The following is an 18,859-nucleotide window of genomic DNA, read 5'->3' as shown; positions in this document are numbered from 1 at the left end:
ACACACAAGTCTACCTCAGACACACTCTTTGTTCCGCATGTACAAGCACACACACATTTATGAGTGCTGAGTGCAGTGTCTGTAGGTGGTATATATACATTCATATAGCAGACGATGCTGTAATCTTATACCTATGCTGTGAAAAAGCCTTCGGATTAGTGAGCTGAGAGCTCTGATTGCTCTCACTTTCACATAAAATACCACTGATCCAGTTTATGTGGCTGGCTGTTTCCATCCTTCCCTGCCTCAGCCTGAACTCTGCCATCATTTTCCACAGAACCTCCCTTTCTGCTCATCTTCCCCTTGCTCCCCTTGACTCTTTCTCCCTATGCTTTTCCTTTCCCATATTGCTCCCCAAGATCACGGTGTTTCAGGGAGCCTGGCCATCCCTGTCTCTCTCCATGACCTAACGCTGGCCCTGATTATCTCATTGGGAGAGCGAGCAGGGATGAACAATGAGGCTGCCATGCAGTGGTGGGGCACAGGGCAGAAAATCCTGCAAGGTGTGGTGAGATCAGAAGCAGAGACGGTAAGCGGTGGGGCAGACTGTGCTGCCATCCGAGCAGCGCTGAGTCTGCCTGGCATCGAGCCTGCCTCTAATGGAATGTGACCCACCGCTGGGAATGAGCTCATCTGTAATCCACTTAATTGAGTTTTATGCGCAGGGCTCTCACATCGGGGAGCCAGCCTGCCTTCTTCCTAGCACTCGCCCTCCTTTGCTTGCCGCCTGGGGAAGAGAGGGGGAGTGGGGAGTGCATGCATTGCTCCACCGTGCTGTTGATCATCTGGTTTCTGATTTTCTGCCTGCCCTGGAGAATGTGCAGGGAGCTGGACAGACATGCTCTTCAAGAGACCCACTGCCTCATGGTCTAATGTTGTTCACTTTTGCTGCAGGTAGTGATGCTCAAATTTCCCTGTGAATATTGGTGATGCTGTCAGGACTGCAGAGCCTTGAGTTCTCCCAGCTTTTTGGTCTCTGTGCCAGTGCTGGGTACTCAGAGGAAAGGCTCTGATGTGCCGTACAGATCTAACGTACGTATGAACCATCTTACCTGGGAGTCCAAGTGGGATGGGGACAGAGGCATTCTGATCTCACTCCTGCTTTCAATGTGCAGTGATCTTAGTGGTGGAGCTGTCAGGATCCCATAAGAGCCTTTGTTTACACTGTAATGTCTTGCCATCTTTAGCATCTGCATCATAATTTGTTTGTACTATGTGAATTGGTCACATAAGGGCCAGCAAACAGAGAAATGTCTGCTGTCTGCCAAAGGATTTGCAGACTTGACTCTGCTTGGTGAAAGATGCAGCCTTCTCTCTTGGTGAAGCAGAACAGGGGGAGAAAGAGAAAGTGAGAGAGGGAGCCTTCTCCCCAAGGGAGTATTACTCTCCTTGGAAAGAGCTAGTAGAGACCCTCTGGCATGCGTAATTTGGGATGTATTCCTTCCACTCCTGGCATAAATGCCTATATTTGAAATAAATGCTGGGTGCAACTCCTGCTGCTTTTCTATCGCTTCTGGTCTACCTTGTAGGAGCAAACTGTGACATGGTTTCAGATCTAATGTTGCATACACATTGCAGAGCAGTAGCTCAGCAGTTCCAGAAATCCATAGCTTTAAGGAAAGGTCATGGCATATGGAAGGGAAAGTGTCCTGACACATTAACACAAAGACATAACAGACCTCTGCTGGGAACAGCAATGTCACCACTGTGCATTGAGTGATACTTCAGGTGTTTCTTAAAATCCCTAGACACTGGAATAATGGAAATACATTATAATAAAATATTTCATTTTTGTACATGCGTGCTTCTAGTCTTCACTGTTGCAGACAATACTAAAAAATTGGACCAGGTGAAATCACAGAATCACAGAATCGTATAGGTTGGAAAAGACCTTTAAGATCATCGAGTCCAACCGTAAACCTAACACTACCAAGACCACCACTATATCATGTCCCTAAGCACCTCATCCAAACATCTTTTAAATACCTCCAGGGATGGTGACTCAACCACTTCACTGGGCAGCCTGTTCCAATGCTTGATAACCCGTTCATTGAAGTAAAATTTCCTAATATCCAGTCTAAACCTCCCCTGGTGCAACTTGAGGCCATTTCCTCTTGTCCTATCACTTGTTAGCTGGGAGAAGAGACCGACCCCCACCTCTCTACAGCCTCCTTTCAGGAAGTTGAAGAGATCAATAAGGTCTCCCCTCAGCCTCCTTTTTTCCAGGCTAAACAACCCCAGTTCCCTCAGCCGCTCCTCATAAGACTTCTGCTCTAGACCCTTCACCAGCTTCGTTGCCCTTCTCTGGACACGCTCCAGCACCTCAATGTCTCTCTTGTAGTGGGGGGCCCAAAACTGAACACAGTATTTGAGGTGTGGCCTCACCAGTGCCAAGTACAGGGGCATGATCACTTCCCTAGTCCTGCTGGCCACACTATTTCTGATACAAGCCAGGATGCCATTGGCTTTCTTGGCCACCTGGGCACACTGCTGGCTCATATTCAGGCGGCTGTCAACCAACACTCCCAGGTCCTTTTCTGCCTGGCAGCTTTCCAGCTGCTCTTCCCCAAGCCTGTAGCGTTGCATGGGGTTGCTGTGGCCCAAGTGCAGGACCTTGCACTTGGCCTTGTTAAAACCTCATACAATTGACCTTGGCCCATCGATCCAGCCTGTCCAGGTCCCTCTGTAGAGCCTTCCTACCCTCAAGCAGATCAACACTCCCGCACAGCTTGGTGTCATCTGCAAACTTACTGAGGGTGCACTCAATCCCTTCGTCCAGATCTTTGATAAAGATATTAAACAGAACTGGCCCCAGCACAGAGCCCTGGGGAACACCACTTGTGACTGGCTGCCAACTGGAGTAAACTCCATTCACCACCACTCTTTGGGCCCGGTCAGCCAGCCAGTTCTTTACCCAGCGAAGAGTACACCCGTCCAAGCCATGAGCAGCCAGTTTCTCCAGGAGAATGCTGTGGGAAACCGTGTCAAAGGCTTTACTGAAGTCTAGGCAGACAACATCCACAGCCTTCCCCTCATCCACTAGGCGGGTCCCCTTGTCATAGAAGGAGATCAGGTTGGTCAAGCAGGACCTGCCTTTCCTGAACCCATGCTGGCTGGGCTTGATCCCTTGGTTATTCTCTACATGCCACATGATGGCACTCAAGATGATCTGCTCCATAATCTTCCCTGGCACTGAGGTCAGGCTGACAGGCCTGTAGTTCCCTGGGTCCTCCTTCCGGCCCTTCTTGAAGATGGGTGTCACATTTGCTAACTTCCAGTCAGCTGGGACCTCCCCAGTTAGCCAGGACTGCTGGTAAATGATGGAAATCTGAGGACTCAAAACCCAGAGAGGAAATAAAAAGAACCCATATTATATGGTTCAGGTTTTTTTGAATGGCATGATTTTTAAGCCAATCTCACACAGAGGTGCAAAGACTTTCCATTGACATCCTGATGCTGAGACACTATAATGACTATTCAGGATGGTTCATTGCAGCCGTGCTATAGCTGAAGTGCCCTTTTTCTTCCCTTCAGCTTTCTGAAGTTCAGGACTCCCTAAATCAGCTGTTGCTTTTGAAGAGGAAGTCTTTTTGTCTCATGGGCACCTAAAACGTGAATCCAGCTGGGTCAGCAATTGTCCTGTCTTTCTTTTTTTTTCCAGATTCTTGCAAAATGAACATTGCAGGACTGCAGGGTTCTTCCAGTACCTAACACTGCACCTTCACCTCTCCCCTCTGTCCCAGCTCCCATGTCCACATATGTTTGAGGAAGGGTGTTAGAGCAATGACTGTACTACTCTACTGCTAGCAAAGTAACAGACAAATCTGCTGGAAATTGATGCTGAAAGACTGATATTCAGCTGGACAAACTTAGAGACTGCCTTGGAGTGAACAAAAATACTTTCATCTTTGTTTCCCCTTTCGTACCATTTACTCTAAAATCTGAAAACAATCATCCCAGCATTACATGAAGTCCCCAAATGGCCATGCAATCTGGATAGACGTAACACTTCTCCAGTGAATCCAATGCTGGAAATCTCTTCTCCCAACTTAAAAACATTCTTCTGCCATGTCCTTTCACTGCAAAACTTCTGACATCATGTTTGATACTATTTTATCCCTTGAGTAGTAGTTAGCTTCAAAAATGGCAGGAGACCCTCGGTATTGCCTCCGGCTCTCTCTGTTTATGGGATCCGCACACAACATATGGTACATGGAGAAAGGAAGAGCTGTTAAAAGGATGAAAGCTGTTCCAGTAAATGTGGTTGTTAGGAACCAGTGGAGTATCTGTCATTGATGAAAGCAAAATATTTTAGGATATTTGTACTATATGACACAAATGTTTTTTAGAGAAGTTTTGTAAAAATGATTTTTTTGAAAAGTAAACTGTCCAGCAAATTGCTTCTATCGTATCTCAGAGCACTGAAAATGTCAAAGTTTCTGCAAAGATCTGCACAGTGTTTCACTCCACTGCTGCTTCCAACCCAAAGAGAAGCTTGTGTGCATCTTTTCCTCCCTGTCCATAGTATTTGGCCTAATAAAAGATACTGACCCTCTCTACAGCATTTGCCTCATGTTTAGATGTTCAGGCAGTAGTGGGGGCTATCTTGTTTATCCAGGACAGGCAATCTTGAAGTAGCCAAGTCCGAAATAACTACTGCTCTTTCCTCTTCCCCACTAAATCTCTTCCCTCCATGACGATTGCCCAGATTTACTGGTGGGGCTGAGCTAAAAGCAGGAGAGAGAGTGCTGACAAGGGCTGTGCTATGCTGTGGAGGTCCATACCGCATCAGCTATGGAAGGTCATGCATCTCTCCACTCTCAGTAATAAATACACAGCTTGGCTCTCCAGCCTACCCCTCCCCTACGGAGCTCTTCACATACATCTGTAAAACACCCACTCACATGTATGTGTATAAACAAGCAAACAAATCACGCCACCTAAAAACTAATTGAACAATTCCTCCTACAGCCTGGGAAGGAAAAGAAGAAAGGAGGATGTTGGTTGTTTCTATTTCTGAAATATTGAAGAGCTACTTAACTACTATTGTGACAGAAAGATAGATAACTAGGTTGATTAGATGGTAAGAAAAGAAGAGGGAAAGTGTGGAAGACAGAGAGAGAGGAAGAAGCTTTGTCACATGGCTTTGTCAGCTTGATTAGTGGCTTTCTCCTGAATCCTCAATGGAGTGGCCCCCGTGGGTCAATCTCATTAGAGATAAAAATGGAAGAGCTGCAGGAGCCCACACTGAGCTTTACCTAGAAAGTTTGACGGCAGGGCCTCTGCTCAGGCTTGGAGGAACAACAGCGAGGTCAGGAGGCGACTGAGATGGAGATGGCAGTGACAGCAGCGCCGCTGACCAAGCGACCTGTGGAAAACCATTTGTTCAGCAGGGTACGGAAAAAAGGGGATTTTTCCTAGTGACAAACCAGTGGCCAAGACACCATGACAAGCAGATGCTGAGCAGACAATTTTCCAGGTGAGCTGACTAGCCCACAGGTGACATTTCCCTGCAAGTCCTCGGAGACTTGCTGAAGTGCATCAAAGGTGATTCCAAGAAATAAATCTGTCTCACAACCAGCAAGTAGGGTTTTAAGGTCAGCAGCCCTCATGGGGCAGGGTAGCGTGAGGCCTACCAAATTTTCTCAAGCAGGAATGACATCTAAATAGCATTCAAAATGACCAGGATCCCTGATGTTAGGGTATTTGATGTCAGGGAGAAGTTGTCAGGGAGAAGGAAAAGAGTCTGGAGCTGCTGAGGGAAGCTGAACTAGTCTCCTAGTCCGTTTTCTAGAGAATATTCTCCATGCAGCAGATGACCAGGTGGCTATCAGATATCTCAGGAAAGGGGTCAGGAAGCCCATGTGCTCTATTAGGCGTGCAGTTGCTACACGTAACTGCAGTGGGTTTATTACTGTAGAAAGGGGCTTAGTGATGTTTTCCTACCTCAGGGGCAGAGTGAGATTAGGTCCTGCTTGTGAAATGCTCTCTTATCCTCTAATGCAACAGAGCATGCCAGTGCTGTGAACAGCCTTACAGATGGGATTGTGGACACTTGGCATCTGTTCCAGGGGGCAAGAGGGGAAGAGGCACATGAGGGTATGTGGTGCGTGTGGGAAGTTTGCAGTGCATCTGCTCCCGCTCTATCAATTCTGTGGATAGAAAGAGGCTGACATTAACACTCACTGTATGGATTTTGCAAGATCTGTGGTGATATGTGCTTCCTGCAGTAGATTAGAGTCAATTTCTGTCTTGTCGAAAGTGGTTAGAAGTAGTCTAGTTTTGTCATGTGCTTGGCTTTAGGTATTTGTGTGGTAGCCGGAGGCTGGGCTGGCAGTGTCAGGAAACCACTGCTTCAGACTTGCAACGGGATTGTAGCCTAACAAGGGCCAGAATGCTGCTGGGCATGGGAGTTTCCCGTGATCTCTTCAGTGCTGCTGACAATGCACCTGTGCTATCTACAGGTGTCATAGCCAGGGGTACCACACTTCCACCCTCCTACCCTCTGAGAGCAGTTCTTCAAGCTCCGGGCTTTCATGCTCCTAAGATGGGATCTGGTGTCTCTCCTATTCTTTGCCTTCATCCCTCCACTGCAGTTGCCTGTGATCCCAGTTGGTCCTGGCTCAGCAGTCTTTCTGTTGGGAGCTGTGTGGCCCTGTGCTGATACAGGTAACCAGACAGTGTTCTCAAAGCAAGGTATCGTTAATCAGAGCAGTATCATAGGTCATAAAAGGAAAACCTTTCTTTTGGTCCCTTCTGGTAGTAGGACAGCTGCTTTTGCTTTTCCAGTCCCTCAGTGGATCAATTATTTTTGTGAGTTTGGGCTCCCCAAAAGTATTCCATTTCCCATGTCTCCAAGGAGGTGCTCTTAAAGCCATATTGATGCTTTGGCCCAAATTCTTAGGCAAAATCCCCTGTATGACCTAAAAGTAGCATTTTCCCAGGGATTGCCTGTTAGTGACCCTAGTTGTGTTTAGCCAAGGGAGCTTATTCAGAGCTAATACAATACCTTTGAAGCTGGTTTACTCAGATTTTATTAAAAAAACTTTTTCCTCTGCAGTTTTTCTTTAAAGCCTGCTCTGTGGAGGTAGTAAAAATCCTTGTAGCCCAACATGGCCCTGCAAAAAATTTCCTTTAGCTACTCTGTAATATCACTGATCAACTCCAGGTCCTTCACTGTATTTTCATTTTAATATTTGTTTCTGTTATGAGGTAATTCAGAGACTGGAAATCAGAGTGAGGATATGAAATTCACTTTTGCAGAGGTCCCCCCAAAACTATCAGCTAACTACCCTGGCTCCAAATCAATGATGTGCAAGAGAAGTGCTCCATGTTGCATCCTCTAATTCTTACTGTTACCACTCTCCATTGTGTAAAGGAGCTCGCAGAGGCAGACATTCTTCTAATATTCCCATTAGAACAATCCTGCTAATACAAGTGATTTAAGCGTAGACTTTTGTTGTAGAAATAATAGCTTAAGTGGAGGTGGAACCTCCTCTATACATCTTTCTTTTTTCCTTTTGAAATCTCAGGGCCTACAGCATATTATATGTCACAGGAAATATCGGTGTAACTGCATATTGTAATTTGCTTGCAGCACGTATCGTGGAACGTATCAATGAAGTGTTTGACAATGATAGCAATACAGAAATAATCTGTTTTTATGATCTAGCAGACATATTTTTATCAAGCTGTTTAAGACTCTTATTATTTGTTGGTGGTGTAATATCATAACAAGAAGCACTGTGTAACTAATACTGCATCCAAAGTGAAAATATTGCTTATAACATCTTCTCCCTTGTAAAACAGTCTTGCCAGAAAAGGCCTCTTTACCTGAGCACACAGGCGTTTGCGTGATCAAGGACTTCCCTCCGCATCCCCACATCTCTGCAAGCATTTGTGTAGTTGTGAGTGATGGAGTCTACAAATGAAAATGTCAGGCAGAAAGTGTTTATGCAATTTTGAAAATAATGTAGATACTGTAGTTGAATCTGAGAGAGATAAGATTACACTGTATGTGTCTGTTTGTGTGTCTGTGTATGAAAGAAAGTGAGCGAGAGAGAGATTACATTGTGTTAGAAAAAGGAATGACAGTATGTATTAGAGAGAGATAAAATTGTGTTTTCAGGGCCTCTGTGTTAGAAAGATTTCATTGTGCAGGTGTGTGTGTAGCTGTGCTTATGCTAAAGAGAAGACTTGTTTGTGTGTGTTTAGAGGGTGAGATTACGGTGTATATGCATTTTAGGGATGCAGCGTGTTATAGTATGTATGCATGTGTATGTATGCATATGAACGAGAGAGCCTACACTGTGTATGTTAAAGAGAAGAAGGTCATACTGTGTGTCCTTGGAGAAAGATAAAGTCACAATGTATGCCTGTTTCACAAAATGAAAATGTAAGTGTAAAAATAACACAGCGTTTATGTTTATATGTATGCATGCGTCTGTATGTATTTTAGATAATTTGTAAACTCTGTTTCAATTTTATTTACAAAAGGAACCGCTGTTAGTGTTTTAGAAACATTTTTCCAAAATTCTGGAATTTCCTAGAGCTTTTTATACTTTTTCACTCAAAGCACTTAGGCTTTTAAAAATTCCTATTAAAATATTTGTTGAAGATGCAAAACTATATCTAGGGAAATATGACTTATAAAATTCCCCCCTGAAAAAAACAGTCAATTGGAATAAGTGTTCATTTCATTGATGAACAGCACTTGGAGCAAACAGAAAAATCAAAAATTATCAGAACTTGTATTTTGCCCAAAGCAAATTTTAATGACACTTGTTGGGTATTTCATGATAAATTCATTCAAAACAGTAAGTTACCAAAAAAACATCCTTCCCTGCAGGAAACATGAACATGTACTGGTGATTCAGAAGCTGAAAGTTGTGATATAAACATGCATTTTTAAAAAGAATGCATTATATCTTTTTTCACGAGTAATTTGTGAATCTCAACTGCCTGCTAAAAGCACTCCTTTTTTATTCAGAAAGTAGTCACCTGAGTGGTGTTTTTATCTGTGTTGAGGAAAGGTAACATTTTGGATATGCTAGAGAAAAAGTATGACTGAGCCATATGATGGAGAATTAAGATACTCCTTTTTATGTGCTGAAGAGAGAAAAAAGACTTCTACTGTCTTCTCCCTGACTCAGACCTCCCCTGCATCTTGACAGCAATGCCTCTACTTCCCTATATCTTACCCATATTTAGCTCTCAGCTCCAGGCACCCCCTGTCTTTACAGCTCTCCTGGGGTGAGATGGCCCCTTCAGATGTGCCCACACTGTGTTCTGCTTCCATGGACAAGGGCTGAGTCTGCAAGGCAGCTGGCACTGGGACACGCAAAGCAGAGGCCACTTTCCATGGCCTTCTGTTTAGTCACTCCAGCTGTTGTCACCTTACTCAGGAGCAAAGTTGAAGTAGGCCACTGACAAATGCTTAAAATGTTTTAATCTGACCTTGGCTTCATCATTTAGGTGATTTAGGCTGCTTGTGTTCCTGTGGTTTCATATTGCTGCATACACATGAGAGGTGGTCTCCCTGTCCTCTCCTGCTTACAGTCCCTGAGGTGACTGGATACTCCAAATTGCTTCATGCAGTAAGCAGTGGAGAACTGGATGGTCAGGACTTGCTTCTGCTAATCTAAATGCAGCATCTGCACGTAGGCTGGTGTTCTCCACAACTGTGATTCATATGCCCATCACTTCCATGTCATGGCAACCTTAGGAAAAGCTGTCGGACTGCCAGGACTGTCACCACACAGGTTTGGAGAGAAGCACTTGGCATCCTCCTTCACACCTGCTTCTAGGAAAGAAAATCTGCCTCAAAGTGGGTAGAGACTTCTCAGTCCTGCAAAGGTATGTGCAAGGGGCAGGGAGAAGGTGGTAGGGGGCACAAAGGGAGATTCTTGTTTGGCCAGCACTGGTTCTTCTTTACCTGGGATGGAGTCCAAACCTTACTGCTGGCAGCCTTTTACTATCAAAGAGACAAAAATCATTAATTCCATGGGTATTCAGCCTGGATGAACTCCTTGGTATTAATGGGGATCCCTCAGTGTCATTCTATAAGACCCTTACTGTGATTCAGCAATAGTTAACTTCTGTCTGTAAGTTTGCCTTTTTGGCTGACAGCCATCTCACCTCTGGCTGCAAACTTGATGACAGGCTCGAGGCGTGAAGAAGGGTGAGACTCTGTGAATACTGAAGAGAAGAAAGTGAAGATAGAGCTCTTTCATCTGTTTCAGCACTAACCCAAATGCAAGCCATACTTCTAGCCATGCAGGATAGCCATCAAACATCTGTGCCACCTCGTGCTATCATATGATAGCATATGTCTCCCATGTCTCCCATGTCTTCCCTGTCTCCCATGCTTAAGTAAGATGATAGGCAGACATTTACTCAAACAGTTAATCTTCTCTGTGCTCATTCCCCAAGATAGCTAGTGTGTCTAATTCTGGATCATGCTCATTTCAGAGCTGGTGGAATCTGGCTCTGCTATGTTTTGACAACAGCTGTACACCTTGTCTTGGTGGATGTGTCTCTCTGCACAGAAGCACCCAACAAATCCTCACCTTTGTACTCACTCATGCACTTTGTAGTAGGTGTATCTGCTGGTTCTCTTATGTGCTCTTGCATTTATGTGCACTGCCAGCCTTGCCAACTCCCAGCACCTTCTTGAGATTCTCCTTATATTTGCTACTTTTCTGCAAAGCCACAGCTCCTAGAGTCAGGTGGTTGCATGAAAATGCTGGCTGTCATTTAAAAAAGGAGGCAAATTCGTAGCTTTTTGGTTGGGGAGAAAGCTTGTAAATGTAGCGCTATAATGGGTCAAAAGAAACGAAAAGACAAACTTTTTCTTGTTTAATTGCTTGATTTCTAAGTAAACTTAATTATTTTTGAGGGGTTGCGCAACTCAGGTTTTTGACTATCCAGTGTGGATTTAGATATATCTTTGTATACACATGTGCCTTCTCAGCTGCATATATAAAAATACACATGCATTTGGGTGTAGATATGCCTGTGTACACCCACACCTGCCAACTGCACATATCCCCTTCTCACAGAAACCTTCACTCCCACTCTGCCTTTCTTCCACATGTTTCTCTTTCTGCAGCTTCTGTCCACCACCTTTCTCTGAGTTATGGAATCTCCACTGTTACTTGTACTGAGTAACCTTCTCCCCCGCTCTCCCTCCCTCCTCTCCTTCACTCCAGGAAAGCTCTTTCTGATTCTCTTTTCACTGATGTCTGGCATTCATACCTCTGTAGACAGAGAATGGCAGGAAGACAGTGACGTGAGCAGACAGAATAACTGGGGAATAAAAAGGAGTTGGTTGAGAATCTGTAATTAGAAGCCCAATTTCCATTTCCTTCTCAGGCACTTTTAAAATCCCTTTCAGGGGTTTCTTGACTGTCTCAAAATTGAATGTCATTGAGATTTTTTTCTTCTTTTTTTTGCATCCTCTTGTTTCCTTGGCAACAAGTTGGTGATGCAGGAGCTAGAAATGTGCTGTGTCTCCCTGGAGATGTTGGCGTGGGTGTGCCATGGTGACATCCACGATGGACGCACAGCTCTACCAATCCTACCCCACCCCTTGCAATAAGCACAATAGGCCCAACCTCAGAGGTGACGCTTTTATTTTTAGCTTCATAGGTGTCAATCTGCTCTCTTTTCATTGCACATACACCATGACGATGGCTCGTAAGATCCAGACGCCTCATTAGTTACATCAGCACAAACTGACTGACTTGAGGAGAGCTTTTAGGGCCAAATCTTCAGGTTTGAATTCAGGAACTTCTTTACTTAGAAGAAAGTACACTCATGTCTTGGAGGGGCACTCATTGAAATGACTTAGGTCTTTCCCCTTCTCTTAGAGCAAAAAGAGTTACCAGTCATTAATGAATAGGACTGTGAATCAGAGCTCCTATGTTTCATTGTATTCTAAATGAAGTAGTTTCTCTCTTTCATATCTCAAGGGCTGCTCATTTGGAATGCAAGGAAGCTACTATGGCTCTTGGCCTGGGGCATGGGAGATTAAATTTTATTGAGATGTTCAGCTGGGATGTTCCAAAGCAACTTGTATACTCCCATAAGACAAAACTGTCTCCTCCAAAGAGGCTGTTGCTCAGATTGCTTAGCCCTTGTTTGGGTCTGCCGAACAGCATGCAGGTAGCCTATAGAACTGTTCATAAAGCAATAGTAAGTTGTGAGGACATCTTAGACTAGGCCTCCCCAAACACCTCAGTATAATGCTCTCTCTCCCTCTTGTCCCACACACTCAATATATTTACAATATTTGTTTTTATTGTGCATACAGCCTGATCAACCTTGTTATTCTGTATTTTGCATTCATCAATGTTCTGGCTGCAAGCCAAGACCCAAACTCTCCTTTGACTTAGCTCTTGATACATACAATAGCAGAGTAAGGGCTAGCCACAGTCTCATCAAATATCCAGAGATCCTATGGCTTTTTTTGTTTTCTAGGAGGGTTTATGACATCACACAGAAACTGTGATGTCAACAAGGAACCCTCTGGGTAGGCTTTTGAGAGGTTGCTAAGGATCTTCTATCTGCCAAATGACTGTAACTTCATCCCAATGGGATTTGCAATAGGGCTCATCCATGCAGCAATAAAGCCAAGTATTGAATTCTTCTTGCCAGAAAGACCAATTAAAGGATTAAATGTGAAAAGCTGAAACCCATAACATCCATGGTGACAGGGTTTTCTTTTCTTTTTTAGGCTGTAATCATCTTTGCAGCATATTGTTCTGGGATCAGCACCCTTGGGGATACATTAGTATGGCGATTGACGGAAAGAAGCTGGAGAGGGAAACCAAAGTGAGCCCAGCCAAGACAAGATAAGCTTCTCTTCCAGCCATGCTGGCAGATTTCTTTTGCCTTCTTTCCTACACTTCTTCAGCAGTTCAGGCACAGACAGAGTTCATTCAGCTTCCAAAATGGCAAGGTGCTTGTTCAAAAGGTGTTTTATTGTGTGAAGCCAGAGGAAACATGAGGAACAATCAGACACAAGAGGCACATTAAGAAGATGTGTCATTGACACATTATGTCAATGAGAAGGAGTGAATCCAGGTTCTGTTTTTAGGGACATTATGTTCCAAGGCAGGCACATAAATCTGACTCAAATGTCTTCCTTGTTGGATTTGAATCCAGAGTTTATTCCTGACTGCCACTGAAATCTAGGTCAGATTTTTCTTTTTATTTGCACTTGTATTAACAGATGAAAGGAGCTGACACATCTGCCTAGCTCCAGAAGTATGCTCAGCATTGTATCTAATGTTGTCTAAAGGAGGTCTCCTTCCTCAAGGAACTAGCAGCCCATAGGTGTGATTTGATAAGATGCAGAACATGGTATAAGAGACACTTCTACTAACTTTGATGGGGAAAAAGGCTGCATGTTTACTGGGAGTGGAAGTGACACAGCAGTGCCCCCAGCTTAAAACCTATTATGTGATGGATTACCTGGAATCAACAGTAAAAGTAGGGGAAGCTGTTGTTGGAAGACTTGGTAGAGGGAATGTGTCTAAAATCATGTGACTAAAACTAAATAGAGAGGAAGATGAGCTCAAAAACTTAGGCAAAACTTTTCTATGGGATTTGTTTTTCTTTTTTTTTCCTAGATGCACTAACAGAAAGTATCTGCACTCTGCAAAAATTTGAATTAAAATATTGCAGTGTTTATGTTTCCAGCCCAAGGATTGTTACTGATTTTGCAGGAAGAGTCACATTTTTCCCTAAAGAAAAAAACCTCTTCTTCCTCCCCCTCTTCCCCATCTTCTGTCTCTGGAGCTGCGGGAATGAACCCTACACTTATGAGGAACACTGCAAGGAAGATCCTACCACCTCAGGTTCTTCTCCATTTGGGAAGTCACAGGGAAATCCCAGAGCAGCTTTCCTCATACTCAACAGCAATAGCTTTCCCCACGTCATGTGAAAAGCAGGTATAACATGAAATAAAGCTCAGTCCAGATTCTTCTGGCACCTTCTTCTGCTGTCTACTTCTTGTGTTTGTTAGCACCCCTTTGTGCTAGGTGCTGTATGCACAGAATATATGAGAGACCTCACCCTATCTCTTGCCCCCAGGAGATTAGACAAGCATGCACCGAGTATGTGACTGCTTTTGATTTCTCTTCCCTTCCCCTCCTTCCTCTGACTGAGATTCAGCGGCTTTTGCAATATGACAAGTTCCTGTCAGCTGTCAGGGCACTAAAATAAACCTTTATCTCGTCTCCACAGCCCTGAACGACGGGGCTGGCAATAGGTGCACTGCAGCCAGGCAGCCATTTCTGCCATATGCTCTTTCAACCTCACTGCATGCTAACACAGCAATCTGTAGCCTGGCAGATTTGCTGTTTTTCCTTGCAAGACCTATAAAAGGAGGCAACCCTGGTTCCTATCTCTTCCTATTGCAGTATTTTATTATGCTGGGTTATAACGTTATTTCTTTTGCCTTCTTCCTCCAGCGTTGGGTGAGAGTCAGAGCCAGAATACCAGTCCAATGCTAGAGAACGAAAATCCTGCTAATTCTCTTAAATTAGAATTGGCTGCAAAAATGGCCTTGGGGCGCACATCATAAATTGAGTTGAAACCATGCACCATGCATTTGGAGACAAAAAAAACCCCCTATCTTCCTTTAGGGAGAGAAGACATTACATATTCACACTTCAAGCATGCACACCATTGCCAACTAATCCTTCTTATTCCACAAGGCTAATTTCAAAATAGCATTTATATGGCATGGTTTGCTGGGGAGGGCACTGATGAATCAGTTAGCTGCCCTTTATAATAAATCTTGCACAACTGCTTTTTAGGCTGCTCTTTTCTACTGCCTTGTCTTCCAGTCATCTCTGTGCCACGTGCTCCTTATTCAAAGGGCACCTGTTGAATAACCATGCAGCAAAGTTACTGAGCAGGGGCAATAAATAAGGGGAAGCACAAATACACAGTACAGTTCAAGGCACTACTTTTCTATGGTCTTGCTGTAGGGACATAGGGATTCTGCTGAATGACTGTGCTGATGCTTGAATGAGGAATGATAAGCCTGTAATTTACTTGCATGGCTGTGCAACTGCTTCCTGCTGAGTAGGAAAGCCTAGAAGAGTGTTGCTAGCCCTAACACTGCTGCAGCTCAAAGCAGTTCTTTGGCACCACAGGCACCACACACACCATTGGCTAAATGAGCCCTACACTACAGCATTTGGTTAAATATTGCTGCCCAACAACAGTTGGGAAGTCCAGAAATTGCAGAAGAAATATATTTGCAGCCAGCTGCTGTAGGAGTAGCTTCTGATGAGTCTGAAATGCTGTATTAATTGATTTGGAAACCTACCCATGGAGCAAGTTATACTAAAAGTGCACTAGATTAGCAAAGAAACCTACCCAATATGCTGGTGGTTTCGCTGGCTTAGAATGTCGGTCTGTCCCAGTCATGAAGAGACTTCAACTCATTATCTCATCCCACCCATGTTTGACAAAGAGGTGGAAGCTACAAAGATAGTTCGATTTCCAGAAGTTTCACGAATATCATCTCTGTGTAGAGGACAGAGAAAGATTCAAATTAGTGAAGGAGAGGCAGGGAAACTCAGGCATTACTCAGTCTGTTTGGCAGCTTGAGAATGACCATCCTTGAGTAGACCAAAGGTCCATCTAGTCCATGCTCTTTATTCAGGAGCCAAAACCAGGGACGGAGAGCAGCAATAATAGAAACAGCAAAGATGCTTCCCCCAGACACTCTTCCAACCTCTAACAGTTTGCAGCTCTGATACTTTCTGAGGTAGAGAGTGTATGACTAATCAACAGACACGTAGCTCTGAAGAAGCCATGGGAAGTTCTGTTTCTTCCCTTATGGCTAGGTCAGAAAAAGTTATTAGGTGCTACAGGAGTCAAATGAGGGGGCCATGTAGGTTCAAGGAGATGGCTGTGTCAGAGAGAGTTTACAGAAAGTATAGTAGAGAGGAAATTTTAAGAACATGGGGTAGATTTTGGGATACTGTGTGCCAAGGTGTCAGAATAAGAAAGAGTTTTGCCTCATGTGACTTCAAAAGGATCAGATTTGAGACATTTCAAAAAGTGTCATCACATACAGTGATGTTAATTACCTTAACCATGGATATGTTCACCAGTGACTAATAATAAAGATGAACTATGATGTATTTCAAAGGGACTTAAAGAAAGATGGGTGAGGATTTTCATTCTTATTTAGGAATGTGGTAATTGGGGAACTGAAGTAAATTTATCAAGGTCCTAAAGCATGTTAGGAGCAGTAAATATCTCACCGCAGTGAAAAACAGATATGGAACTATTTGAAATTATAAAAGAAAGGGGTGAGTACTTTTTAAACACTGCAGCAAATGTATACATCTTTTAAATAATATGAACTCTAGGCTGAGCCTTAGGAAAATAGATAATGCTGTTGCCAGTGTGTAAATGTATACACATTGAGAAAGGGTTTTTTGTTGCTCAGCTTTATACATCTCCCTGTTAAAGAATTGTTTCCTAAAGCCTATGAAAACATCCATTTGCTTCAGGAGGTGGTGTTGCTTTACTTCAAGCTTTACTTAAGAGCAATTGAACACTGGGGCCAGAACAAAGCAGCAGATCCTGTTAGGTCCCTGACTGGGTGATGCAGGAGAGAAAGAAATGTGCTCGAAGTCAAGCATAGTATAAGTGGATCGGGTTCAATAGGGTGTTGCAAAGAAATCTGAAAAACTGAGAGGAAGTGGTTCTGCATCCAAATTTGAAAAAGACTTATAAACTAATGTTTATCAAGGCATCTTTTTGGCAGTCTGAGGAATCCTATCTTTGATCCTGCTACAGTTTTAAGCTCTAGGAAGAAGGAATAAGGATCTTAGAAGGACAGAATTCACAGCAGATCCAATAATTTACCAGTAAAACAAACAAAAAAAGGATATAAGATTATTATCAGAATGCTTGGATAGATTTTACAAAAACACAAGATTGCACTGGATATAATGAAAGAATTTTAAATGCTCAGTAAAGTTATTAAGTTAGGGCAATTTTGCTTTTGTGGTTCAAAAAGTGGAGTGTGACTATAGAGTAGAATTTCTGTTCTGCTTAATAACATTGCAGGAGAGGGCAGAAAGATTTACCATCTCTTATGCCTTTTAATAATGTCTTTGTAAAAACTACTGTGAAATTCTCAGGATTAAGTGAAACGACATGTCCAGCACAAACAACTTTGATATGGAGGTGACCTCACTGCTACAAGAGAGACAGAAAGGCTTGTACAATAGGAAGTTGGAGGAAGTGACAGGAAAGGTAGGATTTAAGATCAGTTTTAATATCAATGAAGGTAAAATGAATGCTTCCTACATTTTTTGTGTGCAGAGGAATAGAGCTCTAGTCTAATGCTGAGCATGACTTAAGTTTTCAAAGTACAAAACCATCCTCTAATTTTCCTGGGATGTGAGACCAGTGTACTTACACAGAAAGGACTCATAGATGTCCTGGAAAATAATGAGACAAATTTCGGGCCAGTGAGGTTGGACTGTGTGTGAAGAAGACCTAATAAGAGACTGCAGGAGTTTGATTAGATGGTAAAAAGGCAGATGCAGCAAAGTCCCATTATTCAGTGGGCACAGTATGATCAAAATTAAGTCAGATACAGTAGCTCAATATCCCTTGGGAGACCATTTTGACTTCTTGGATGACTAAACATACAAAGGAGGCAATATTCACCAAAGATCGAAGAATTAATAACCTTCACTGGCTTCCAAGCAACAATACTAAATGAGCAACGTGTTTCAGTAACTTTCCCCTCCCTGTTGGGCTCAGTTTTAGCCTATTAATTCCCAGTGGTTGCAGGAAATGCTGGAAGACCTTGAGGGCATCACAGTGCCTCAAACCATGGCTTGGTAACTATTGAGCTTAATGCAAGAACAAAAATGACCATGCTGCTCTCTATTCAATGTTAGTGGCTAACAGCTAAGCAGGGGGGTCTGGTGTGTATCATGTGTAATATGGAGATTACCTGACACTGTAGGGTTGTTACCTCTCTGTGCTTGGTGTTGCCTGAGGACTCAGTGTTTTGTTTTCTCTGTTTTGTTTGGGGTTTTTTGGGTTTTTTTGTTTTTTAGCTTTTATCCTTAAGAATGAAATTAATTACATTTAAAGTTTTAGGCAGAACTTAGGACTGTTCTTGAACAGAAGGGCCATGCCAGTCTTATCTTTGTACTGTGACTAACTTTGAGAAAGCTGGACATACATCATTTGCTTTTCTAACATTACAAAGACTTATTTCCATTTTAGAAAGTACCCAAGGAAATGGCATGCAAAAAGCTATCCTGAGAAAACACAGATCCCTGACTTGAAAAGAACTCTAAAATGAGGAAGCTCAGAATTACAGTTCCTGAAGCAGCTGAAATTGTATTCTCTTGTATCTATTCTTAACAATAGAACCTTTCAATATATGATCATACGATACAGATAAGATTGTCAAACTCTCCGTCATTTACTATGGAACATTGTTCATACTTGAGCTTAGCTTTCATAACAAACAGAGAATGAACTTCTTTTTCCTCCTCTCTGGCTGAATAAATTAGGGTAACAAGGAAGAACTACCCTTCACATTTTATAGCATACAATATTAAAATAAATTTTAACTTGACCCGGCTGAGATGAACACACATGAGAAGACCATCAAGATCAGCATACTTGTCTTCTCTGACGTAGGCAGTAAAGGAATGCCTTTTTCCTCCTTTTTCCCTCGAGCTGAAGGAGACCTTTCCATCTCCACTGAGCACTGCATCTCCTGTGCCATTACCTGAGTAGGCATAAAGCTCCCTGTGTGCTTGGCTGCGGGTCCTTGTCACCTCCCTTGCTGCTT

General features: G+C 43.2%; 1 protein-coding gene across 1 annotated transcript in view; it reads left to right on the top strand.

The window, feature by feature from the left end:
- Positions 1-12,769: 12,769 nt before the first annotated feature.
- Positions 12,770-18,859, top strand: part of GAP43 (growth associated protein 43) — a 70,882-nt gene continuing 64,792 nt past the window's right edge. Inside the window, exon 1 of the mRNA XM_072882006.1 lies at positions 12,770-12,834. Coding sequence (XP_072738107.1) covers positions 12,796-12,834 — 39 coding nt within the window. The 5' untranslated portion in view covers positions 12,770-12,795. The remainder of the gene's footprint in view (positions 12,835-18,859) is intronic.

This window comes from Ciconia boyciana, chromosome 1, assembly GCF_034638445.1.
Source record: "Ciconia boyciana chromosome 1, ASM3463844v1, whole genome shotgun sequence".
In the NCBI taxonomy this organism is placed as follows: domain Eukaryota; kingdom Metazoa; phylum Chordata; class Aves; order Ciconiiformes; family Ciconiidae; genus Ciconia; species Ciconia boyciana.
The sequence above is the reverse complement of the archived record's forward strand: the minus strand, read 5'-3'. Positions and strand labels throughout refer to the sequence as shown.